The 25234-nt window shown below is 36.3% G+C and overlaps 1 protein-coding gene across 3 annotated transcripts in view; it reads right to left on the reverse strand.

Annotated features, from left to right (window-relative positions):
• The window catches only part of LOC150088830 (constitutive coactivator of PPAR-gamma-like protein 1 homolog), a 283787-nt gene extending 258911 nt beyond the window's left edge, over positions 1-24876 (reverse strand). For all 3 annotated transcript variants that reach the window (XM_090369687.1, XM_090369686.1, XM_090369688.1), the window contains exon 1: positions 24101-24876. In XM_090369687.1, the coding sequence (XP_090225813.1) occupies positions 24101-24760 (660 nt within the window). In that variant the 5' untranslated portion in view covers positions 24761-24876. The remainder of the gene's footprint in view (positions 1-24100) is intronic.
• Between the last annotated feature and the right edge of the window lie 358 nt (positions 24877-25234).

The raw sequence follows: 25234 nt of genomic DNA on the forward strand, positions 1-25234 counted from the left end.
AATGCTAATGACACTATTATTTGTAATAATTACGACATCAACACCCCATGCAAAACTATATATTCTAGTAAAAACTTTGGAAGGACTAAGTTCACAGTGCAGATTGAACCTGTGGACAAGTTCTCAGTTATGGTTCATGCTCTGCAATTTTGAACTTTGCAAGCTAACTTAATGGTACACTTAATGGATAGATGGAGCCACTATACACTCACGTTTCCATGGCATCTTTGTGAAATGGCGTATCTCACCTTCAGCATATCCAATGGCAACAGCCTCTTCAATCACTGAGAACTTGACCACTCTTTTAATTTACTTGCAGATTTTTGTTTAAATCTTAGCTCTTAATAATGATTCTAATAATAAATATTCACCCAAACAGTGACCAACAGTAATTAAATCATCTGTTGAATTACTGTTTGCAGCACTTTCATCCCAATTGTTACCAGTCACAAGGACCTCAGCATATATTTTGATCTGAAGCTGAGATTCAATGCTCACAGAGAATACCTCCGCAAGCGATTTATCATCTTGCACTGAAAAGCAAAACAATGCTTACTCCATACCAACAATGCTGCAACCATATTCAGATATCTACAAACCACCGTCTGTAGATATCTTCAGTAGCATATAAAATATCCAGTTATTTTATATGCTATTGAAATTTAGGCATCTGCTTTGCCCTCACTACAAAACCTAGTGTTTGCATGTGAATAATGGACCATGAAATGGGTCACAAATAAACATTGCAGACCTCGTCAATTGAGAACCACTGACTTTCTTGCAGTAAAGTGGTAACTGACTTTCTTGCATCACATGCCACTACTACATGGCTGAACAGCTAAATGTAACCAGGCTCCCTGGTTAATTGACAGACATTTAATGACAACTTTAAAAATGTTCACAGGAGTGACAAATACTCTTAACATCTGGGATTTCTGTCAGTGTCACAACCCTCTGCCATCCTTGAGATCTTGAGTACTATTGTTTCTAATACTGTGTACCGTACCTAGCAGCAATTAAGTTAATTGTATTCTAATTAGAATTTTGTTCACTAATTTGCCCACTGTGTGTTAGCAGTGGAACTGCAGTCCATACATGGACTGCAACAGTTACATTATATGGGGGGAGGGAACTGTTCTTAGGTGTCTGGCTATTCACACTGCCAGTCAGAAAAGTTTGTTGCATCCTTGGGTACCACATAAAATTGAATCTGCAAAGAGACCATAATCAGAGCATAAGACTGTTATATATCACACATTAATTTTCAAAAATGAGCAGCATGAGTAATCAGTTTCTGAAAAAAAGGAAGAAAGAAGCAAGTAAAAAGTTTCTGGTATTTCTCTCCCACCACCCCATCCCATGCAGGATACTACTACTTCCAACCAGTATCACTACTAATATTACCACTAGGTGGTAGGCTACTCTCATCAACAGATGCAATACCACCACTTTACTTATTGGAGGCTTGAGGTGGTGAAAAGTTTCCAGTACCCCCACCCACACAATCTTCAACTCATGCATGGTATAAGTATCATAGGTTACAACACCTTTCGTGTTTGGGGTTTTCATAAAAAAAATAAAATAAAATAAAAAATACTAATGAGAAAAAGAGAAACTGTAAAAGTAAAAATGTATATTAACCTATTTTTTACCCTGTGGATATGTTGATGAAAACTTCTTTGTACATAATACTGCAAACTGTACTAGTTTCCACAGGACATTTGGCATATGTAACTTGATTTTTATGTTGGCCATAGTTATATATCAAGACAGAGCCACTTCCTGCTGACCGTGCCCAAAGATCAGCTTATTCTGTCCTATCCACAGACCAATGAAACTGAATGTTTACCTCTGCCATCTGGCCTTCATAGCAAAAACCAACTGTACAAACAATTTTCTACTGAGAAAAAAAGGTAAATCATCAACATCCTTTATATCAGTACTATACAGGAAATAGTGACAATTTTATCCTGTTTCTTGCCAGTTAAGATCAGACAGTAAACAATTTATCAACTTTCTGAATGACCAACCACGTCCTACTTCTGGACTGCACATCCAATATTGTCACTTTCATTCACTGTTGAGTACCCTTCTGTTCATTATTTATTTTCAAACAAAAAGATAATCTGAGACACCATAAAATGGTTGAGAAAGGCAATAAGCACCACTAAACAGTTAATCAGTAACTGATGATTCCTTACCTCATTTTCACAAGTAAAGGAACAAAACCTAGAAAAAAAGGGAAAAAAGAAACACCACTAAATAGGCCATCAAACTCCTACTGGGCAGTTGGTTGAGAAATTGCTGGTTCCCAACTCATAAGTTGCTTAAACTATTATCTCATACTGCTTAAATTATTATCTCATACTGCTGAAACCACAAGCATGTCTCGGTATTAGTTAGTTACTAATATACTAAGAAAATTATAATATAGAGACTGTATAATAAAAATCTTTCTATAAATGTATTTAAATCTAACTTCAAAAAAAAGCAAATTTCTTTCAAAAAAGGCATTTTGACAGAAGTGTCTCTTTAGATGGTCATCACCATTAAAGCTGACACTCAACACATACTTAAATATTGTACTTAACTCAAAATTTAATTTTGCTCTTCACATTAATTACCTCTTGAAAAAATTCACAAAAAAAAAAAAAAAAAAAAAACACTACATTTCACTTCTCAGTTAGCTGAATAGTTTAATATAATCAAAAAGCTAAACATTCTCTATGCCTCCCTCAATTTGTGCTGCCTATTCTAATTTTGAAAAAAACTGTCTTCATTGAATATTAGTTCCTTAAATAGACCTTGTTCAAAGCAAATTTTGAGGAAATCATTAAAAATAACTATGGCTGTGTTCTTATTTTTGAAATTAGTAATTCTAAAAACAAACTTACCTCTCCTCAGCAAACTTTAACTCAAAAATCAATTGCCCCTCTATGGGAAATAACTGGGTAGCAACCTCTTACAAGTCACATAAATAAATACAAACTGATTTCTCTACTCTACAGACTTCGCTACATCAATATATACTTCTCTCTGCCCAATTCAAAGCTTCAATTCCTTAAACATTAATCTTATTCTTCTTGCATCTCATCTACATTATTTTGACCTGACTTATAAAAGAATTGCCTAAATGCACTCCATATAATTTAGCCTAAATAATAAGAGATTCATTTACCCTATCTCCCTAAAGCACTAGACAGATCTCAATCAATTTAAATACTACATCTGACATTCAACATTGCTATTTAGCTCAAGCTATTTTTATGACGATATAATTTATGCATCTTACATTTGATGCTGTGGTTTCTTTCTAAGTTAAAATGTTGCATAATGTTTCGCTGAACTCTCATCCTTTCTCTTCCTTTGTAATTTTTTTCTATTTGTTAAGGAGGGAATCGTGTCAATTTTTTTTCTTTTTTTTTTTTTTATGAAAACCCCAAACACGAGGTGTTAGAACCTATAGTACTTAGTACCGTGCTTGAGTTGGAGGTTGAGAAGACGAAAGAAGATATTTGCTGACATTAGACGAACTTCTGTAGACTGTAATTTTCAGGAAATACTTATGAAGGTTAACTCTTATTTAGTTTTTTTAGGAGCATTAGCAACTAAGGCCATATTGCTCCGGGAATATGCAGTGGTCATTCCCTGACCTTTCCGCATCCTCCGTATTTGGTGGTCACGGGCTCGAACCCCGGTCTAATCAAGAAGCATGTGCTACGCACTGCTGCTCATGCCCACCTGGCTATGGAGGCGCCGTACGTATGAAGGAAGGTTGTTCCAGAAAACGGCAGTTGAATAAATAAACGAGGAAGATGAAAAGTTGGTTCTGTGAATTTGAAGTTGGACAGTAAATGGATGTTGGTTGGTGGCAGCTAGTGTTCGGACTGTTTTGAAAGAGAGAGCGGGAATTATAGATGCCCATGGAAGTATCTGTAGAAAAGGCATGCAGCAGAAACAGTACGGCTATGAGACAGCGAGTGGAGAGACTCTGTTAGAGATGAGTCATTAATTAACCTAACTGCCCTCTTCTGAATGGAATCTAGAAGCCTGAGAGAGATTTTTGGGGGCACAACCCCAGATGTGGGCACAATATTCCATGGTAGGGCAGACGTTGTACAACAGTTCAGTGCATGCAATTTATCTTATGTCACAATTCAGTGCATGACAGTTTGGTGTACGAGAAAATTTGGTGAATTGCATTCCGTTGTATCTGACAATTTGGTGAAAGACAACTGATGGAAAGGACAATTCAGTGAGTATGATGATTCAGGGAATTTTTGGGGAGAATTCGGTGTATGGCAAAGCAAGAGAAAAAATTTAAACTTTTAACATGCCATGCTGTAAATGGTGAATTTAGTGATCATGATACAGTTCTTGATATTTTATATTTTTGAGGGAGCATACTACTCACATTCGTTTTTTAATGCACATTCTACTTTTTTTTTATGAGATTCTATTAAAAAAGTGCCACACACAGATTAAAGATTGGGATATAAGAGAACCTTGTTCAAGCTTTACTTTCACTTCTGTTAGTTGCATTTTTTAGGAAATACACAGGGAGAGTTATTCCAGAGACCAAAAGTAGAGACAATTAATGGATGCTGGTTGGGTAATGCATATCTGCTGATGTTTGGTTTGCAACCCACACTATAGTTTTTATTGAGAGAAGATATAATTGGCTAGTACCATGGATGGGTTAAGAGTAGGTGGGTAAACTTCCCTGGAGACTGCATAGGGATCGGAATTGAAGTATGAGTCACCTACATTGAAAGGCACTCTGACCCAACAACGTGTTTTCAAAAGGACCAGTGGTGGTTCTCGAAGCTCCTGACTAAGGGATGGTATGATAGTCTGTTCCGTTCACCTGGTTACTGCACCTGTAATTTTCTTCTAGCTTCCCAACCCTCAACCTATTGATGCTCCTGGAAAAGCATAGCATTCAACTGAGTAGGTATGTTAAAAAAAATTTAATAAATAATCTTATCTGGATTAAAGGTACATTCAGTTCTGCTATAACAAGCATTTTCGCAACGCAACTGGAACAATGAGAGTATAATGGATTTTCACGTCAGCTCATGTGCAATTTTGTCTGCAAATAACACCAGATGAATGCAAAACCCAGCACCAAACTGAATATAATGACCTGCACAGCAATACATATGTTTACAAAGCTTAAAAAATGTCAAACATCAAATGTGTGACAGCTATATTTCCATTTACTGCAGTTGTACTAGTCAGAGACACACACTGTCATTCGCTGTATTCACAAGACAACAAGGTGATATTGTAGGCCGACTCACATTTTTCTGTTCAAACAAATTTCATGATGTGCAATTTTCATATTCACATTTCATATTCACAGATAGAGTGAGCAGAGGAGCACATTTCTGGAGGTCACTACCATAAAACAATAAACACAATCTGCAGTTCCTGGTTTCTTGGGCTTTTCTGTTAGTGCAATCTAATTATAAATGGGTAGTACTCGATCTTATTGCATTTGCGATGATACCAATAGCTGAAATTGTGTGGATTTTTACATTATTATGGTGAAATTTTCAATCACATAAAAAAAAAAATTTTCAGAATCTTATCTCAATTAATATTTTTAAGCTATATTTACTGTAATATTTATTTATTAGAAATTTAAGATGTTTAAAAACCTGTGTTAGCAATTTTATTGGGTCTTGAACTTTTTTTAGTGTTTTACTTACCAGACTGATATTTTTTTTATTTATTTATTTTTTTTTTTGAGTGCTCCGCCCCATCTCTATTTTTCCCATAAGCCCTGTTGTTTTTACTGCGTGAAATACCATAATGCAGAGATTTTTAGGAACACACATACCACATTATAGAAGAACTGACTGTATTACAATATGAACAGTCTGCCAAAATAGGCAGGCAGCCACTTTCCAACCTACCTATGAGAAGTGGCATGAATCAAAATAAATGGATTAAAAAATCTATTATTTTCTTTTTCCAAAATTTCTGCATTCCTCCTTTCTAGGTGGCCAAAATTTCTTGTTTCATAAACATTTTACTTCATTGATTTTGTTAATTTCTGATCCTTGTGTAATACGCCGAATTCACGTAACAACAGTCTTTCAGCAAATTGTCACATACGGCAAAGTGTCATTCATCAAATTGTCTTATACACTAAACTGTAATGCAGTGAACTATCATACAACAAATTGTCTTGCAATAAATGATGTGGACCCATTAAGGAGCAAGTTCTACTGCTTCCTCAGCTGTTTCAGGTAATGCGATAACAATTTTATTACATGTGGCTGTTGCCCTAGTACAGGGGTGAGCAAAAGGCAGCCCGGATACGGCTCGATGAGGCATTCTTTCCAGCCCATGGGACTTTAGCATTGGCATTAGCATTAGTAGAAGCATATGATGCAAGATAGCAAGCTTATGCAGCATCAGCCAAAAAAAAAAAAAAAAAAAAAACCACATTCCCATTTCACCCCTCCGTTCATTCCAAGTACCTGTCCAGCCCAGCCTTAAATTTATTTAGGCTATAAACTTCCACAACAAAGGATGGAAGTCTGTTCCACCACCCACCCACTGGCTAAAGGCAAACTTCCACACAGCTATCCTACATCTGTCTTTTCTAAATTTGAATTTATGCCCTCTCAAATGATTATTCTGAGCAAGAGGAAGAATTCCATCAGCACTGAGCATGCTCAAACATTCAAGGCTTTATACGCCTCAATCAGATCACCTCGCCGGTGCCTAGTCTCCAGACACAGTAATTTGCAAAACTTAAGCCTTTCTTCGTAAGAGCAACCCTTTGTTACATTCACTAATCTTGTTGCCCCTCTCTGTGCTTGTTCCAACAGCTCTACATCCAATGAAGTAAGCAAATGAAGTAAGAAAACCCTTAGCCATAATTATGAGAGCATCCTTGGACTCAGGAGAGGTTCCCATGGATTGGAGATGTGCAAATGTATCCCCAATTCACAAAGGGGGATCGAAGGGTGACTCGAGTAATTACAGACCAGTTAGTTTAACTTCTGTTCCGGGTAAAATAATGGAGTCACTGGTTAAAGATGCATTGCAGGATCATCTAGACAAGACTGCAGCAATAATTCAGACACAGCATGGGTTTGTTAAGGGAAAGTCTTGTCTGACAAATTTGATAGGATATTATGATGTGGTTACAAAGGAACTGGATGCAAAAAATAATTTTGATATCATATATTTGGATTTCAGGAAAGCTTTTGACACTGTTGCGCATGGAAAACTACTCTACAAATTGGAGCAGAATGGTATTAAGGGTAAGTTGCTACAATGGATAAGAGGACGGTTGAGTGGGAGAAGACAGAAGGTGGTAATCAATGGGTGCTGCTCTTCGTGGACTAATGTTATTAGTGGAGTCCCACAGGGTCTGGTGTTGGGCACACTGCTGTTTTGTATATTTATCAATGATATTGATGAAGGTATATCAGGCTTAGTGTCGAAGGTTGGCAGGGTTGTTAATGACAGTAATGGCAGTGTGCTACTGCAACAGGATCTAGAAAATTTGGGCAGATGGGCTAAGAAGTGGCAACTGAAGTTTAACCTTGACAAAAAGAAAGTACAGCAGGCCCCCGTTATAATGCGGTTCGCTTTACGCTGATTCGGTATAATGCTGTTCTTACATTATAACCCATATCTGACTATAATGCTGTCAGAGATCACTATAACGCTCTTTTACAGATTGCATTTTTGGCATATTTAATGGAGTGGATAGCTTGAAAATGAATAGCAAAACAGCATTAAAATGTTTCCCACGCCGACTTGAGAAATTTTCCCACGCTCAGTGAAATTTTCTCGCATGCTAATTTAACTGTAAGAACAATTAGAAAAAAATAAAGAATTAATTTTAGCAGCGGGAAAGATAGCTGTTCCACTGCAAGCAACTAGGGCTAGGCCGGTTATTAGGATTGTAATGGAAAGACGTTAACTAATTTTATTGAAGATAATATCCAATGCAGAATTCAGTTAAGTTAAATATTATGTGTGAGAGAGAGAGAGAGAGAGAGAGAGAGAGAGAGAGAGAGAGAGAGAGAGATTAGCCAATATGATGATCTGAAGATTGAAGATTTGATTGGATACTATGATGCAGTCACAAAGGAACTGGATGCAGGGAATAACTTTGATATTATATACTTGGAGCTTAGAAAGGCTTTTGATACTGTTGCACATGGAAGACTGCTGCACAAATTGGAGCAGTGTGACATTGGAGGCAAATTGCTGCTGTGGATAAAGGGGGTGGCTGAGGGGGAGAAGAAGAGAGTGGTAATCAATGGACACTGCTCGTCGTGGACTAATGTTATTAGTGGAGTCCCTCAGGGCTCAGTGTTGGGTCCATTATTGTTTTCTGTATTCATAAATGATATTGATGATGGTATATCAAGCTTAATGTCGAAGTTTGCAGACGATACAAAGGTAGGCAGGGTTGTCAAGGACACTACTGACACTATGCTGCTGCAACAGGATCTGGAAAGGTTGAGCAGATGGGCTGAGAGGTGGCAAATGAAGTTTAACATTGACAAATGTAAAGTACTACACATGGGAAACAGCACCCCCAGAGCAACGCATCAACTCTGTGGTACTACACTGACAGTGGTAGAGAATGAAAGGGACCTGGGGGTGGTTGTGCAGGCAGATATGAAGTTCTCTAAGCAGTGCAGACGGGCTGCAAGAGTAGCTCATGGTGTACTGTCAATGATATATAGGAATTTTTCTAGCAGGGATAAGGAGGTGATTATTCCCTTGTATAAGGCAATGGTCAGGCCACACCTAGAGTACTGTGTACAGGTCTGGAGGCCTCATTTCAAGAAGGATGTAGAGCTGCTGGAACGAGTACAGAGAAGGGCAACAAGATTAGTGAATGGAACAAAGGGGTGTTCTTACGAAGAAAGGCTTAAGTTTTGCAAATTACAATGTCTGGAGACTAGGCACCAGCGAGGTGATCTGATAGAGGTGTATAAAGCCTTGAATGGTTTGAGCATGCTCAATGCTGATGGGATTCTTCCTCTCGCTCAGAATAATCACCTGAGAGGGCATAAATTCAAATTGAGGAAAGACAGATGTAGGATAGACGTGCAGAAATTTGCCTTTAGCCAGCGGGTGGTTGGTTGGTGGAACAGACTTCCATCCCTTGTCGTGGAAGTTGATAGCCTAAATAAGTTTAAGGCTCAGCTGGACAGGTATTTTGAACGAACAGAGGGGTGAAGTGGAAGTGTTTTTTTTTTTTTTTTTTTGGCTGATGCTGCATAAGCTTGCTTTCTTGCATCAAATGCCTCTACTAATGCTAATGAAGAAAATGCACCTAAAAAAAAAAATGTGGAACAATTTAAAACTGGTAAGGGCTGGTTGAATAGATTTAAAATCTAGGGAGAAGCCGCAAGTGCAGATCAAGGAGCCGAAACTTTCAAAAAAGAACTTCTTAAAATTATTGAAGAGGGGTATTGTGTGTTATACTTCTCAACAAGTTTATAACATAGATGAAGCAGGACTTTTGTGGAAACGAATGCCTAAAAGAAGTTTCATACTGAAAGAAGAAAAAAACATGCCAGATTTCAAAGCGGCGAAGGATCGGTTGACTTTATTGTTGGGTGGTAACGCTGCGGGGGATTTAAAATTAATACCCCTTTTAGTTTTTTTGGAAGAGGGTCAAAGTTCAACCCAAAATCGACACATTTTTCTTGATTAAATTTATCGATTAAATTAAATCAATTTAGATCAATTAAATTCATGATTTTAATTGGAATTTTAAGTTTAATTTTGATACGTAAGTAGTTACCACATAATTATATACGTATAAATAATGCAGAATATTTTATCTATGTACAAATATTTTGACCGACATTTGTGCATCTTTTCACTAGCGTTTATTATTGATTAGGGAATATTCTATGGCATCGACCGTAACTTACAAATACATATGTTACCTTATGGGAATGCGGCGCTCGCTTAGCGCGGATTCACTTAGCGCTCTGTTTTTCCGGAACGAATTATCAGCATTAAGCGGGGGTCACCTGTACTGCATATGGGTAGAAGTAACCCCAGATGTGGGGTTACTTCTACACTTAAGGGGTTACTTAAGTAACCCCTTAAGTGTAGTAGCAGTTGTGCGGTACTAAACTTAAGGTGGTAGAAAATGAAAAAGACCTGGGAGTAATTGTGCAGTCAGATATGAAGTTTACTGAGCAATGCAGACAGGCTGCCAGGGCAGGTCATGGGGTTTTGTCAATGATATATAGGAATTTTAATAGCAGGGAAAAGCAGGCGATTGTCCCTCTGTATAAAGCAATGGTCATGCCACACCTTGAGTACTGCGTACAGGTCTGGAGACCTCATTTTAGGTCGGATGTAGATTTGCTTGAGCGTGTACAGAGAAGGGCAACAGGATTTGTGAGGGGAATGAAGGGATCCTCTTACCAAGAGAGGCTTCAGTTCTGCAAATTGCAATGGCTGGAGACTAGGCACCTGTGCAGTGATCTGATTGAGGTGTATAAGGCCTTGAATGGGTTGAGCACGTTGAATTCTGATGGGATTCTTCCACTTGTTCAGATTACGAACTTAAGGGGGCATAAATTCAAATTAAGAAAAGATAGATGTAGAATAGATGTGCGGAAATTTGCCTTTAGCCAGCGGGTGGTTAATTGCTGGAACAAACTTCCATCTGTCGTTGTGGAAGTTGATAAGTTAAATAAATTTAAGGAGGAACTGGACAAACATTTAGAGGGAATGGTTGTGCAATTTTTTTTTGGCTGATGCTGCATAAGCTCGTACACTTGCTTTCTTGCATCACATGCCACTACTACTACTACAACTATACCCTTGGTGGTGTACATTTTTGTACTATTCAATGGAAAGGTTCGGGGAAACACAAGCAGTTGCTCTTGATATCTCAAAGGCTTTCGATCGTGTTTGGCATAAAGGTCTTCTAAACAAGCTTCCATCTTATGGTTTGCTAACTGTTTTTTGTAATTGGTTATCTAGTTTTCTCTCTAATTGCTCCCTGAGGGTGATGGCAGATAGCTCTCTGTCTTCTAACTTTTCCACTAATGCTGGTGACCCCCAAGGTTCAGTTCTTTCCCCCACTCTTTTCCTCTTGTATATTAATGACCTTCTTCCATTGACTGGAAATCCTATCCATAGTTTTGCCGATGACAGCACACTGCATTCCACTTTCCGTTTTGAGAAACCTTTCCTGCTCAATCAATTTCAGTTTCTCGAATATCCACTACCAATTCCTTAAATGCTGATCTCCAGGTAATTCTCCAGTGGGGCAAAGACAACTTACTTGATTTTAATCCTTCTAAAACTCAGTCTTGTCTTGTATCTCGCAAAAAGGATTCTCTGCTCCTCTGCTTATCTTTGGTGACACTCCAATTTCTAGGCAAAATGATATATCTCTTTTGGAGATTACCCTGACTTCTAATCTCTCTTGGCACAAGCACATCATAAATATTGCTTCCTCTGAATCTAAAAAACTTGGTTTTCTCTTTCGCTCTCGGCATTACTTTTCTTTCAAACAGCTGTTCACTGTGTACAAATCGCAAATCCGCCCTACCTACCATGGAATATTGTTCCCACATCTGGGGTGGTGCCCCCAAAACGTCTCTCAGGCTTCTTGATTCTATTCAGAAAAGGGCAGTTAGGTTATTAATGATTCATCTCTAACAGAGTCTCTCCACTCGCTGTCCCATAGACATAATGTTTCTGCTGCATGCCTTTTCTACAGATACTTCCACGGGCACCGTTCTCCTGTATTGGTGTCTATAATTCCCACTCTCACTTTCAAAACAGTCTGACCACGTGCTGCCATCAACCAACATCCATTTACTGTCCAACTTCAAAATCACAGAACCAACTTTTCATCTTCCTCGTTTATTCACTCAATTGCTGTTTTCTGGAACAACCTTCCTTCGTACGTATTTCCTGAAAATTACAGTCTACAGAAGTTCAAGTCTAATGTCAACAAATATCTTCTTTCGTCTTCACAACCTCCAATCCAAGCACGGTACTAAGTACCATAGGTTCTAACACCTCTCGTGTTTGGGGTTTTCATAAAAGAAAAAAAAAAAAAAAAAAAAAAAAACATGCAAGTATACGTGTACTTGTTCTTACTCTTAGTTACTCTAACACAGCCCATATATTTATTTGTTCATGACCCCCAGCAACTGGCTTTCTAGGCTGCCACTCATTCCAATATAAGTAGTGCAAGAATCATTTCCACCTCTGCTTGCGGCTACTATTAATCTATTAGTCTGTGAATCCCTCCCCCAAGCTAGCAATTTTCTGATCCACCTAACATTGCCTTGATAGCATCAGCAAATATTACTGATGCTACTGAGGCAATTACTACAGATGGGAGTCCGAATTTTACTGGCAAAAACGTTGGAATGTTAAAAAAAAGCTGACAGATAGAGTTAAAAAAAAAAAAAAACAATCCAGCAAAGACATTATTATTACATTGTATTATTCACCAAGAAGTATTATGCAAGAAAGTTCTTAAACTAGAACATATAATAAAGCCTATAAAAATTTTGTTAGATCTAATGCTCTCAACCATCATCAGTTTTAAAATTTTCTTGAAGATATTGACAGGCAATATGACTATATTCCATACCACACAGAGATACGATGGCTAAGTTTGAGCCTAGTTTTAAAGAGTTTGGGCCCTATGAGAGGAAATAATTTCTTTCCTAGAAATGAAAGAAAAAAGCGAATACATCGAAACATTTAAAAATGAAAATTGGCTGAATGACTTATTTTTCAGAAGATATAATGAACTACCCGAACAAACTTAATAAGACCTTGCAAGGTGAAAAACATTGTTTTCGAAATGTACAGTGCAGTGAAATCTTTCATGACTAAATTGTTGTTATTTTCATCAATTTGAAAAACAAAACTATTTCACTTCCCAACTTTGAGAACTCATGAGGGAAAGATATTTCAAGACAGCTTGGATAAATATAGTGAAACTGTAATGAATTTGCATGGAGAATTTAAGGAGATTCAAAATTTCAAAAAAATTGAAAAACACTGCACACCAATATCCTTCTTTTCCAATTCAGGAGTGTCCGCCAGATGTTCAGTTGGAACTGATCAACTTACAGCCCGATGACAGAATAAAAGAAAATTTCCAGAGCTTGCTTTTAATTAAATTTTATTCTTCACTCTGTCAGAAGAAATTCAGAAAATGTAAGAACGTTGGCCTAGAAAATGGTGATTTTTGGCTTGACTTTTTTGAAAAAACATTTTCCAACATGAATTTTAACAAAAATAGATATCGATCACAAATAACAGACTCCAATCTTCAAGCACTTTAAGAATTTCTTCAAGTGGACTTAGACTTTGAGGTAGATAAAATAGTAAAGGATAATCTTCGACATTACAGATCGCATTAAGTATTTATAACAAAGCTTATTTTTTCCGCATATTGGCTTAACATGTTTATAATTTGATATCTTAAATGTGTTTGTTTTTTAATTAATTTACCAAAGTTCAATTCATTCAACACTGAATTGTATTTTTCTGTATGAAAAAAAAAAAAAAAAAAAATTCCATAAAAAATAAACTGTTTACTTTATGTATTTTTTCATTGAATTCGCCCTTTTTCAATAGAATCTTTCTTAAAAATATCAAAATTGAATTTCTGCATAATTACATAGCTTAGCTACAACCACAGGTTGTTACTGCAAAGCAAAGAAGGTTTAATTTTTCTGTTCAAAGAAAAATAAATCAGGACTGATATAGCTAAATAATTATGCTATATTTAATTATATAATGCTATATAATAATGCTACATTATTTTACTTTACATATGCAAACACACTTAATGAAAAAATAAGACGGAAGTTTTCAAACAGACAGGCCCACGGACAGGTGTGCAGATAGGTGACTGGGCCCCGCAAGGAAAAATAATTGCCCGCCCCTGCACTAGTAGCACTTGATTTTATTCATTGAAAACCCAGCCTGTTCCCACTACTGTTACTTGTACTACCATCTGTGTTAATCTACATATAGTCTTGATTCTTGTCAATAAACTGATACTGACTGAATGAATTCTCAGTCTACAAAAATGGAAACTTGCAATCATAGAATCACTAAACTAATGATTCTATCTTCGAGTCTGATAATAGTAGTCTGATGCAGGCTGATATTTGGGTCCCACTTTTAAGTCAGGCATAATAATATCAACAAGCCCAACTACTCTGCAACAACCAAGACCTCTGTTTTCACCTTCATGCAGGTGAGACCATTAGTGATTTGAGTGTAACTTCATTAAAAAGGTCTATAAATACTATGAATTCCTAATATAATGGAGGTTATTTAAGTGTAAACTGAAGTAAGCAGGGGTTATGGTGTCGGGACCACACTTTGTTAGGAAAATAGCACAACTTTGTGACTAGGCAATACTAGGTGGTAGATAACTTATCACCGGGTGCAATACCATCAGTTTGCTTAATGGGAACTTTAAGTGGCAAAAACCATATCTGGCATGCATAGCCAAGATTAGGCATCTCCATCTCTTCTGTCATGCAGTATGAGTCACGTCTTTGAGACTTTGACTGGCATCATGGCAAGATCCAATATTCCTTACAATGAGGGTATAGCTTTAAAAGAGTTTTCACAGGCCAGTTATTAAATGGTCTACCAGACTGAACCTATTCACAATACTCCAGGACAGCAGTTCCCAAACTTTCATGAAATAAGAATTGCAAACTTTTTGCAGATACTTTTTAGCCTAAATGTTTTTGCTGATCCCCACATTTAAAAATACTCTTTCTATGGTATAAATTTTTTCAGCTTTAAATATTGATAACAATATTTCAGACACTGTTCATGAACCCCTGGAAACATCCTCAGACTCCCAGAGATCCTCAGACCACAGCTTCTCTAGGAGTTATCTGGATCAGATAGTGCATAAGTTAAAGGTTCCCAAACTTTTATACCATGTGCCTCCCTTAAAAATTTCATAAATTTTATGTCCCCTTCCATAAAATGGGCAAATAAACGAGGTTGACATACTTTGATATGAGCATAAATACTTTTATAAATTAATGTATACTTCAATACATTTTTAAATTTGAGAGATTAAAATAAAACTGATGAAATGAATGAAAAATATTAAATAAAATTGAAACAACACACACACACACACATCCTCACCAAAAAAACCAAGTGTGCCAACCAACAGTTGGCAAGAACATTGCATTCAACATTGCTTCTGCAAAGGCGTCAGTAATCTTGGAACCCATCTTGCGGAGATATGCAGATGGTCATAAAATGCTGTGGGCAGACCCATAACTAATTCCCACTGCATTTGCAATGAAATGAATTGTCACACGTCTGCCACTCAGCACCAGCTGCTCAACCTTTGCAACCGTTTCACTGTTTGTGGATGTTGATGGCCTTCTTTCTCTTGGCTCGTCAAAGACACTTGAACAAACGCACTGGAACTCCTGTTTCCACTTTTTTACAGTGTCATAGAGTCACAATTCTGCCCGTACACAGCTTTCATTTCTTCATCAATTTCCTGAGCTATCTTGCCCTGCAAATGCAGGAACTTCATCACTGCTCGATACTCCGTTTTGTCAACCAGAGCATCCTTCCTAAGATTCAAGGCTCAACCTCTGATGTATGATCACCTACGGGAATGAAATTTCACGTAAGTTATTGAATATGTAGACAACTTATATTAAAAACGGCATCTTCCTACTGATGTTTTATTTAGATCAGGGTATGAACTTTTTGTATCTAGGTCAGGGTACGAACCTTGTATATATATAAAAAAAAAAAAAAAAAAAAAATTAATTCAGAGGCCATGAGGCATCAATCCTGTATAGTCTATAAACTGTGTATTCTTTGAGTGGTTGCCTGTGTTTTAGAATGTTGGATCCACACAAAGCTGTATTCAAAAGTAGGTAAGGCAACCAAACTAACCTCACTAGATTTCAACGTTTGTATCAGACACAACAATGGAAATAAATGAAAATAGGATTGTTAGAACAAATTTCTATCTGGCATTATGGAAGTGGGCAATTTGAATAAATTCAAGGAAGAATTAGACAAATTGTTAAAGGCGATAAACAAGTGATGAAGGAAGATTTTTTTTTTTCTGGATGATTTTGTATATTAAGCTTCATTCATCACTTGCCAATACTAAAATTATTTCTATAACTCATATATAAACTTGGAAGGTTATTTACAGAATATTAGCATTAGTAGAGGCACATGATGCAAGAAAGCAAACTTATACAACATCAGCAAAAAAAAAAAAAACTTCCCATTTCACTGATCCATTCATTCCAAGATGCTCAGAAAACTACATATCTGACTGCACAATTACCCCCAGGTCTCTTTCATTCTCCACTAACCTGAGTGTAACACCTCATAGTTGGTACATTTCTCTGGGGTTACTGATGCCCATATGCAGTACTTTGCATTTGTCAATGTTAAAACTTCAGTTGCCACTTCTCAGCCCATCTACAGACTTTTCCAGATCCTGCTGCAGCATACTGTCAAATTCTGCCTTGAATTTATTTAAGCTATCAACTTCCACAACAACAGATGGAAGTTTGTTTCAACAATGGCTGGCTAAAGATAAACTTCCACACATCTATTCTACAAGTGTCTTTCCTCAATTTGAATCCATGCCCCCTCAGGTTTGTAATTTGAGAAAGAATCCTATCAGCATTGAGCCTGCTCAATCCATTCAAGGCCTTATACACCTCAAATCAAATCATCTCGCAGGTGCCTAGTCTCCAGAAGCTGCAATTTGGAGAACTTAAGCCTGTCTTCATAAGAGCACCCCTTCATTCCCTTCACCAGTCTTGTTGCCCTTCTCTATACTCGTTCTAGCAACTCTACATCCTTCCTAAAATGAGGCTTCCAGACCTGTACGCAGTACTCAAGGTGTGGCCTGACCATTGCCTTATACAAGGGAACAATCACCGGCTTATTCCTGCTAGCAAAATTCCTGTATTTCATTGACAAGACCCCCATGACCTACTCTGGCAGCCTGCCTGCACTGCTCAGAAAACTACATATCTGACTGCACAATTATCCCTAGGTCTCTTTCATTTTCCACTACCCTGAGTGCAACACCACATAGTTGGTACATTTCTCTGGGGCTACTGCTGCCCATATGCAGTACTTTGCATTTGTCAATGTTAAACTTCAGTTGCCACTTCTCAGCCCATCTACCCGACTTTTCCAGATCCTGCTGCAGCAGCATACTGTCATTAACTGTTATTAACATCCCTGCCAACCTTTGGATCATCTGCAAGCTTTGACATTAAGCCTGATATACCTTCATCAATATCACTGATAAATATACAAAACAATGGGCCCAACATCGAACCCTGAGGGTCACCACTAATAACATTAGTCCAAGTAGAGCAGTACCCATTGATTACCACTGTCTTCTCCCACTCAACCATCCTTTTATCCATTGTAGTAACTTGCCCTTAATGCCATACTGCTCCAATTTGTACAGTAGTCTTCCATGTGCAACAGTACCGAAAGCTTACCTGAAATCCAAGTATATGATATCAAAGTTATTTTTTGCATCAAGTTCCTTTGTGAACACATCATAGTATCCAATCAATTTGGTCAGACAAGACTTATGGTCTTTAATTCCAATCTTAAAGTGAAAGCAAGCAAGAGTATGATAAAATCACTTTGCAATTTTTAAACATAAGATTTATTTAAATCTTAAGTCAATAAACAAAGTCTGGTGTGAAATCTGATGAACTATTTATATAAGGTGTATTGACTCAAAAACTGAACAAATAACAGAGCAATATGGTCAGCTAATGAAACTTAGTCTCAAAAATTTCCATTCAATCCTGACAAACAAGTTTCAAAACAGATGATCTCCTTCTAACAACATGAACGTAAAGTGAATGCCCAAATAATATACAGCTATTAGAAAGTTTTATTTTGCAAATCACACAGGATATTTTTCATCCAGCAGGTACAGGCTTTTTATATATATATATATATAACTAGCAACTAAAATTAGCAGAATGATTTGTCTGCTTCCTATATCAATTAACTTGAGTACATTCAAGAGAATGATAGAAGTAAATATATTGATATGTTCAACATATTCAACTTAACCTTAAGTCTACTTTTTTTTTTTTTTTTTTTTGTTAGTTGTTGGCACATCAGCTTCTATGGCCATATTGCACCTCCCAAAGTTTTTGCATTTTACTGTGATCCAAGCCCGAGGCGGGAATCGAACCCGTGACCTTTGGGTTGCCAAGCAGGCACTTTACCTACCTGGCTAGCCTGATCGGCATTAAGTCTACTAACAAGACAGAAACCAGTGCAATACAAATTTGTAATCAATGTTAGCATAGAGAAAATAGCTTAATATAAATTTAAACAGTTTCATGGAAATCTGTAAGTGCAGTGACAATAAAAAATCTGACATTCTTCAACATGTTTTTTTTTCTAATCTCCCATTTGTATACTCTGAATAACACATGATATAATCTCAGCAATTCATAAGCATACTCTACTGATTGTGAGAATTAACACACTCAACAAATCAAAAGGAGTAGAAAGTTATACAATATAGGGTACAGACTTGAAAAAAACAAAAAAGGAAGAAATGAACAATGATGAATAAACCTGGCAAAGAATTATATTCTAATATTGCATGTATTGTTGCACATAACACAATACAATTTTGGATATTATAAATATCATCACATAACAGGTTATTGCAATATTCTCAAGAATCATTTCATGTGGCTATTAGTAGAGTGCTTATTCTCAGGATTTCATATTCTACATTTGAATCTGCATGGCTCATTAACTGAGCACTGTACATGATTATCACAACAATTAAAGCTTCTAACAGTTCTCTTACCACTGGTTATTCAAGTTTATCTGTATTGTTTACTCAACATATTTAATTATTATTTGTATAATGATCCCAAACATTTGAATCTCTGAAGGAGAATGTGAAAATATAAAATTTATTAACATTACATATGAAAATCTGTACTGCAATTCACAATTTCCAGATATCAAGAAAAAATAAAATGTATAAAAATGTATCAACAAAAACTGCAAGCAAGCAATATAGATAAATGAATATATGAAAGATAGCCTGCCAAGTTTAGACATTTATCATGAATGTCTAATATTGCATATATTGTTGCACATAACACAATACAAGGCAGGAGTTGCACTGCTCTAAGAGCTTTAGAAAAAATGTTCAAAACAACAAATGTGAGTGAAGAAGAATAATGCTAACAGAAATATTTAGAAAAAAGCAAGCAGCAAAGACTGAATATCTGGTAATTTAGAAACACCAGTAGTCCAACTTAAAATTGTATTCTATTGTGGATTAGAACAGTAGAAGGATTAAAAGGAAAAGTAATAACAGGAACAAAGGAAATTTTTTTTTTTATTTTATTGCTGTGCTATAAAAAAATTAGACTAATATGAATGATTCCCAGAATATATTATCCAAAAATCTTATTACTTAAAAAAGTGAACAAATAAATTAAACTTTTTTTTTTTAGCCTTCAATAATAAGATCTCATTACAAGAGCCAGTCAACTAGAGCATCCTTATTCCATCCCTAAAACAAAATAATATAATTGGAGATGAAAATTAAACAGCTAGAAATAGATATATATGAGAAGTTTCATTCATCTTAATTTTAAGTTAATTCCTGCTCAGGTAGCTGAAAAACAGAATAGATATTTTGCATCTATGTTCATACACAAGGAATGTTTTAGGGATGGGTATGACAGAAGTAAATCAAATTACAGGAAGCTAAATGATTTTGTGGTAACTGGAAGAAAATCTGTTGAAAATAAATGTAAATAAGATACCTGAGGCAAGATGGGATCTATCCAATTATACTAAGAGCCAGCAAAAGAGGTCAGCAAACCTTTGCCATAATTGTGAGAGCCCCCTAAGTTCAGTGGGTTCCCTGTGGAGGAAATGTGCAAATGCACCCCCAATATTCACAAAATCAAAGTGTGAAGTGAGTAATTACAGACCTGCAAGCTTGACATGGGAGTCACTGGTTAAAGAAGTAATGCAGTTATATGGCAGTCACAGAATGGATTTGGTAAGGGGGGATCTTATTTGACCAATCTGATCGGATACCATGACACAATAACAAAGGAACTGGATGCAAAAAATAATTTTGACATCATATACTTTGATTTCCGAAAAGCTTTTGATACTGTTCCACATAAAAGACTGGTGTACAAATTGGAGCAGTATAGCATTAAGGGCAATTCATGGATAAAGGGATGGTTAAGCGGGAGAAGATAAAGAATGGTTAACAATGGGCACTGTTCTTCTCCTTGGACTATTGTTATTAGTGAAGTCTCTAGCATTCAGTGCTGGGTCCAGTATTGTCTTCTATATTTATTAATGATAACGACAAAGGAATCAGCCTTAATATCTAAGTTTGCATATGATACAAATGTTGGTAGGGCAATTAATGACAATAATCATGGTATGCTACTGAAACATGATTCAGAAAGATTGGCAAATGCAAGGTACTTCATATGGGGAGCATTAATCCCAGATTAATATACTATCTATGTACCACACTGAGGATAGTTGAGAGAATGATAAATATCTGGGTGTAATTGTGCACTCAGGCATGAAGTTCTCTAAACAGGCTGCTGGGACAATTCACTGAGTTTTGTCAATAATATATAAGAATTTTGTCAGGAGGGATAAGGCAGTGAATATCCAATTGTATAAGGCAATGATTATGCCACAATTTGATGCAGACAGGTCTGTAAGCCTTATTTTAGGAAGGATGCTGATCTGTTGGAATGGGTGCAAAGAAGGGCAATGAGATTAACAATTCTCCAAATAGAGTATTTCTTGGTAAGAGTATACCAAGAAAGGCGGCAGAACTGCACACTGCAGCATATGAAAACCCAGGTACCTGCACGGAGATATGATTGAGGTGTTTATGGATTTGAATGCATTGAGTAAGCTAAATGCTGATGACATTCTTCCTCCTGCTCATACAATAAAAATGAAGGGGCATAAATTTTAAATTAAGGATGTTTGCAGGAAAGATGTGTGGAAATTTCCTTTCAGCCATTGAGTAGCTGATGGTGGGAACAGACTTCAATCTGGTGTTGCGGAAGTGGGTAGTTTTAATAAATTTAATGAAGAACTAAACAAATTAAAAGAGGGGTTGGACAGGTAATGTGGAGAATGTTTTTTTTTTTTTTGGCTGATGCAGTATAAGCTTGCTTTCTTGCATTACTTGCTACTAATAAACGCATACTTCTCTGCATAGTAAAATAACTTTAATACAACAAAAAATACATCATACATTAAAACTCCGCCCTGGGATTTTTTTTTCAGCAATGAAAGCATAAAAGAATAATGGAGATAATGTACACAAGTTTAAGCCACCTTCCATTAAGTTATAGGAATAATATAACAAAAGTAGAATCAAGCATAAACTTAAATATTGCTGTGAGCAATCTCTGTACGAACATGCAACAAATGCTGTTAGGTATCCCTTACAGATGTCAGTTCTAAGCCTAACCAGGAAGGAATGCTTGTATAGTCACAAAATTAATATCAAAAGTAAAATTCCTCCCAACCTCAATAAAAAAAGCCCTTTTTATGTATTAATTTTTTGTTTATGCTGCAAATTTTATTCCGATTAATTTAGTACTCATCGTTCTACAAAACTTAAAAAGGTGACTCTCTGTACTGAAAAACTGGAATATCCTGTTGGAAATGAAAGCAGAATCAAGCACCTGCACAAAGAAGCACCTAAATTCATAAACCATTCATGATGATATGGTGGGCACTTTACCACTCTTCATATTCCACTGTTAAGATGCAGGCAGCTTGAATTCAAGCTGCCCACTTCACCGGTAGAGAGTCAACTGAAGATTATCTTTGACTGTGGGGGGGGGGGGGGGGGTCCTGGTGATCCAGCAGTTTGCAGAGTCTGTGGACATGTCAAAAAGAACTGATTGAACTTTGAAAGAGCATATGGAGAAGAGAAAAGTTTCTGCACACAAAAACTTTTGAGCCCTGCTATCTCAGATGCAATGTGTCAAGGGTAAATCTGCACCTATCCATAGGAATTCCTGTCATTTCATAAGTCAACAAAATAGGGTTCATCACTTCTAACCCAAGACTAAACTAGCAGTATAAACAATGACGCATCCAACCCTGCTCTTGTCTCCTGGGATCTGAAAGAATTGTACCAGCTGATTTCCTCCAAAAGTACCAACTATTGTCATATTATTCCTATCTTAAAAACCAAGAAAAATGATACAGGAAACTGCTAGCAAAGGTGGGTGGATGTTTTCACTAACACAATGCCCCAAGCCACATCTGCCATTGCTGCAATCTATAGGTATGGTTTCCAATTAACTTCAGCATCCCTTTATTCATCTGTTTGCTAAGTCAAGAAAAAAAAAATTGACATGTGCCCATTCCCTCACCAGTGACAGAGGTTATGGCTGATGTGGGTAGATATTTGAAACATTTCGACAAAACACTCTAGATAGCTGGAACAGAAGCAGTTCAGAACTGCTGGGCTAAGTGTTTAGTTACTTAATTAAGAACTTGGTCCAATATGCTGTTACGTTTTGTAACAGCGTTACAAAAAGTAACAGCGTATTGGACCCTTCTTGTTTGGGTATACACGCTTACATGACATCCATCATATAGATCATTTTTTTGTGTGTGTATATATACGTTTATCTCCTTTATTCTTTTAGGCTATTGTATCACTGCTGAAAAAAAGACCCTATGTTGAAGCCAAAATGTAAGGTGTATTTTTGTTTCATTAAATTTATTTTTCTGTGCAGTGAAATGTTTTTATCCAGTCCTGCACTGATATTTTTTTGTTTGTGCAGTTCAAAGTTTGATAAGAAAAATAAATGAGCTAGCTGCATCATCAGAAAAACTGTCATTAGGATCTGCACTTAAGTAGGTCACTGACACAGAAGAAAATGTGTATGAAGGAACAGAACCTTATACTACATCATCCAAGAAGTTAAGTATAAAGAGCATTCCAACATCACAGTAAATATTCAAAGGCAAGTAGTTAAACTGCAAAAGGCAGAAAATGAACAGAATAGGAGTTTACTTAGAAAACTTATGCCAATGGCCTTTGTAATATTAGAGAAACTGCTTCAGCTTTTTCACACTTTTATCAAATAAGCTTAGAATGTGTATAGTTGCCCAATGATGGATTTCCTCACTTTTGTTCTTGTTCTTGGGAATTTTTGGTGGATCAATTACTAATAGATTTCTTTAGAAAATGTTTGAAGAGTTGGTGAGAGAGAGAATGCATTTAACAGAATGGGATGGACATATTTTGAAAGAAAATCGAGAAGAGGAGGTCCCAGGTTAGGAAGTGGGATTCTCTGACAAAGAATATAGCAGATATAATTTTTTCTTAACATCAGTTTGGAATAAATATATAAAATATCAAAAATTACATTTACTTCAACTCATACAGAAAATATCCAAAAAAGGATGGTAGGATTATCTCCAATGTAAAAATTCTTATAATAATTATTTGGAAAAGTAGCAATAGAACAATGACCACAGGATGATAATGCAATATATTATTGATGCCACAATACACTTATATTTTCATTGTAACTATATGTGGTCATTATGAAATCAACATCAAATTTCTATGAAAGTTATGTCAAGAAATAAAATTGTGAAATTACTTTGAAAAGTAATTTTCACTTACAATGAGAACAAATACCTCCCTTTGTATGAAAAATTTCTGGATAACAGACATTTTTTTTTTTTGTGTTTTTAAGATTGATGATTGTGTAGTTGAATTTATGAAGAGTAAATTCAATTTTTTTCATCATTTAAAACTGCTTTAAAAAAAGGTATGCAATCATATTATACATCAAATCAAATATCAGAAACAGGACTACCTCTTCACTTTAAGCGAATGGAAGCAAAATACTATATTTTAAAAACACACAAAACAATTTATGCCCCAAGTGTAATACTTAATCTGGACAATTAATAATTGTTTAGCTGAATACGCGCGATAGTTTTCTGCTTATACTAAGAACATGCACTTTACCTTGAAAGTTAATTTCAGCTGCTCTGATGAGAAATAACGCGGTGGATCAAAAATGATATACTCGGAATCTTCGGCCAGAAGTCCATGGAAGTTGTTTTTGCGACAATAGTTCATCACTTCCTGATGATGATCATTGGTGGTCAATACAACGTTAACATTTATATGGCGCAAAAACATTCTGAGGCAGGATCGAAGCCCAACTGGTGGAATCCACCAAACCTTAGGAGGAGGTGTACCTTTAACAGACACGTGTCTAAGCACCTGTATTATCCTTTCTTTGTCAGTCTTTTGCTTTTCAATCCAGCTTTCCATACGGTGAGGTTCTGCAGCACCATTAAGAAATACAGTTACTTCAACGTTACTGTTCTGTACTGTTTGAAAAAAGGTAGTCAAGAAATCTACCATTCGGTTCCATTGCCCTCCACATACCCAGTCTCCGAAAAAACCGCCATAGAGTCTATCTAAACAACATTCGCCATCAATCACAAGACAAAATGGGCTAGCATAAAAATATTCATAGTCGTAATGAAACCGGAAATCACCACCCCTATGTGCCAAATTAGAAAATGCAAAACTTCGTGCAATTTTCACCAAGTCAATTGGCACGCAGGCACTTGGGCAGCTTGTCTCGATGAATTTCTGCAAAGATTCAATACCCATGCTGCTGGTTTTTAAATATCAACAAATTGTTTAGAAACTAATTCACGAGCAAAATACCATAAGAAGATCAAAGAAACTAATAAAAATTTCCATTATAAATTCAAATAGAAGCAAAGACAAACATCTACCGCCATGTGCTTTAGGAGTTTTGGTCACTTGTTTAGTAACTACGCCTGCGCAACCCTTAAAATACCTCATCCCTCTATCGGAATATTTGTTGGAAAGTACCAACAAAACAGTGACACTTGTTTGTCAGTTAGTTTTCACGCTATACTAACAGCTTTACTCTTTTGAATATCTGCTCATTGAGGACCAAATACACTAACAAATTTGTAAACCCAAGCAATTATATTATATTTGAACTATTATTCATCATTCTTGTTTTACTACGTTTTGTCACTAGATGGCAGCCTTAAGTACCAAAAGCATTTGTGTTATAAGTATACCTTCACGTGGTAGTATTGTTATTAATTT

This window comes from Mastigoproctus giganteus, chromosome 3 (genome assembly GCF_048544385.1).
Source record: "Mastigoproctus giganteus isolate SK-2022 chromosome 3, ASM4854438v1, whole genome shotgun sequence".
NCBI classification, from domain to species: domain Eukaryota; kingdom Metazoa; phylum Arthropoda; class Arachnida; order Uropygi; family Thelyphonidae; genus Mastigoproctus; species Mastigoproctus giganteus.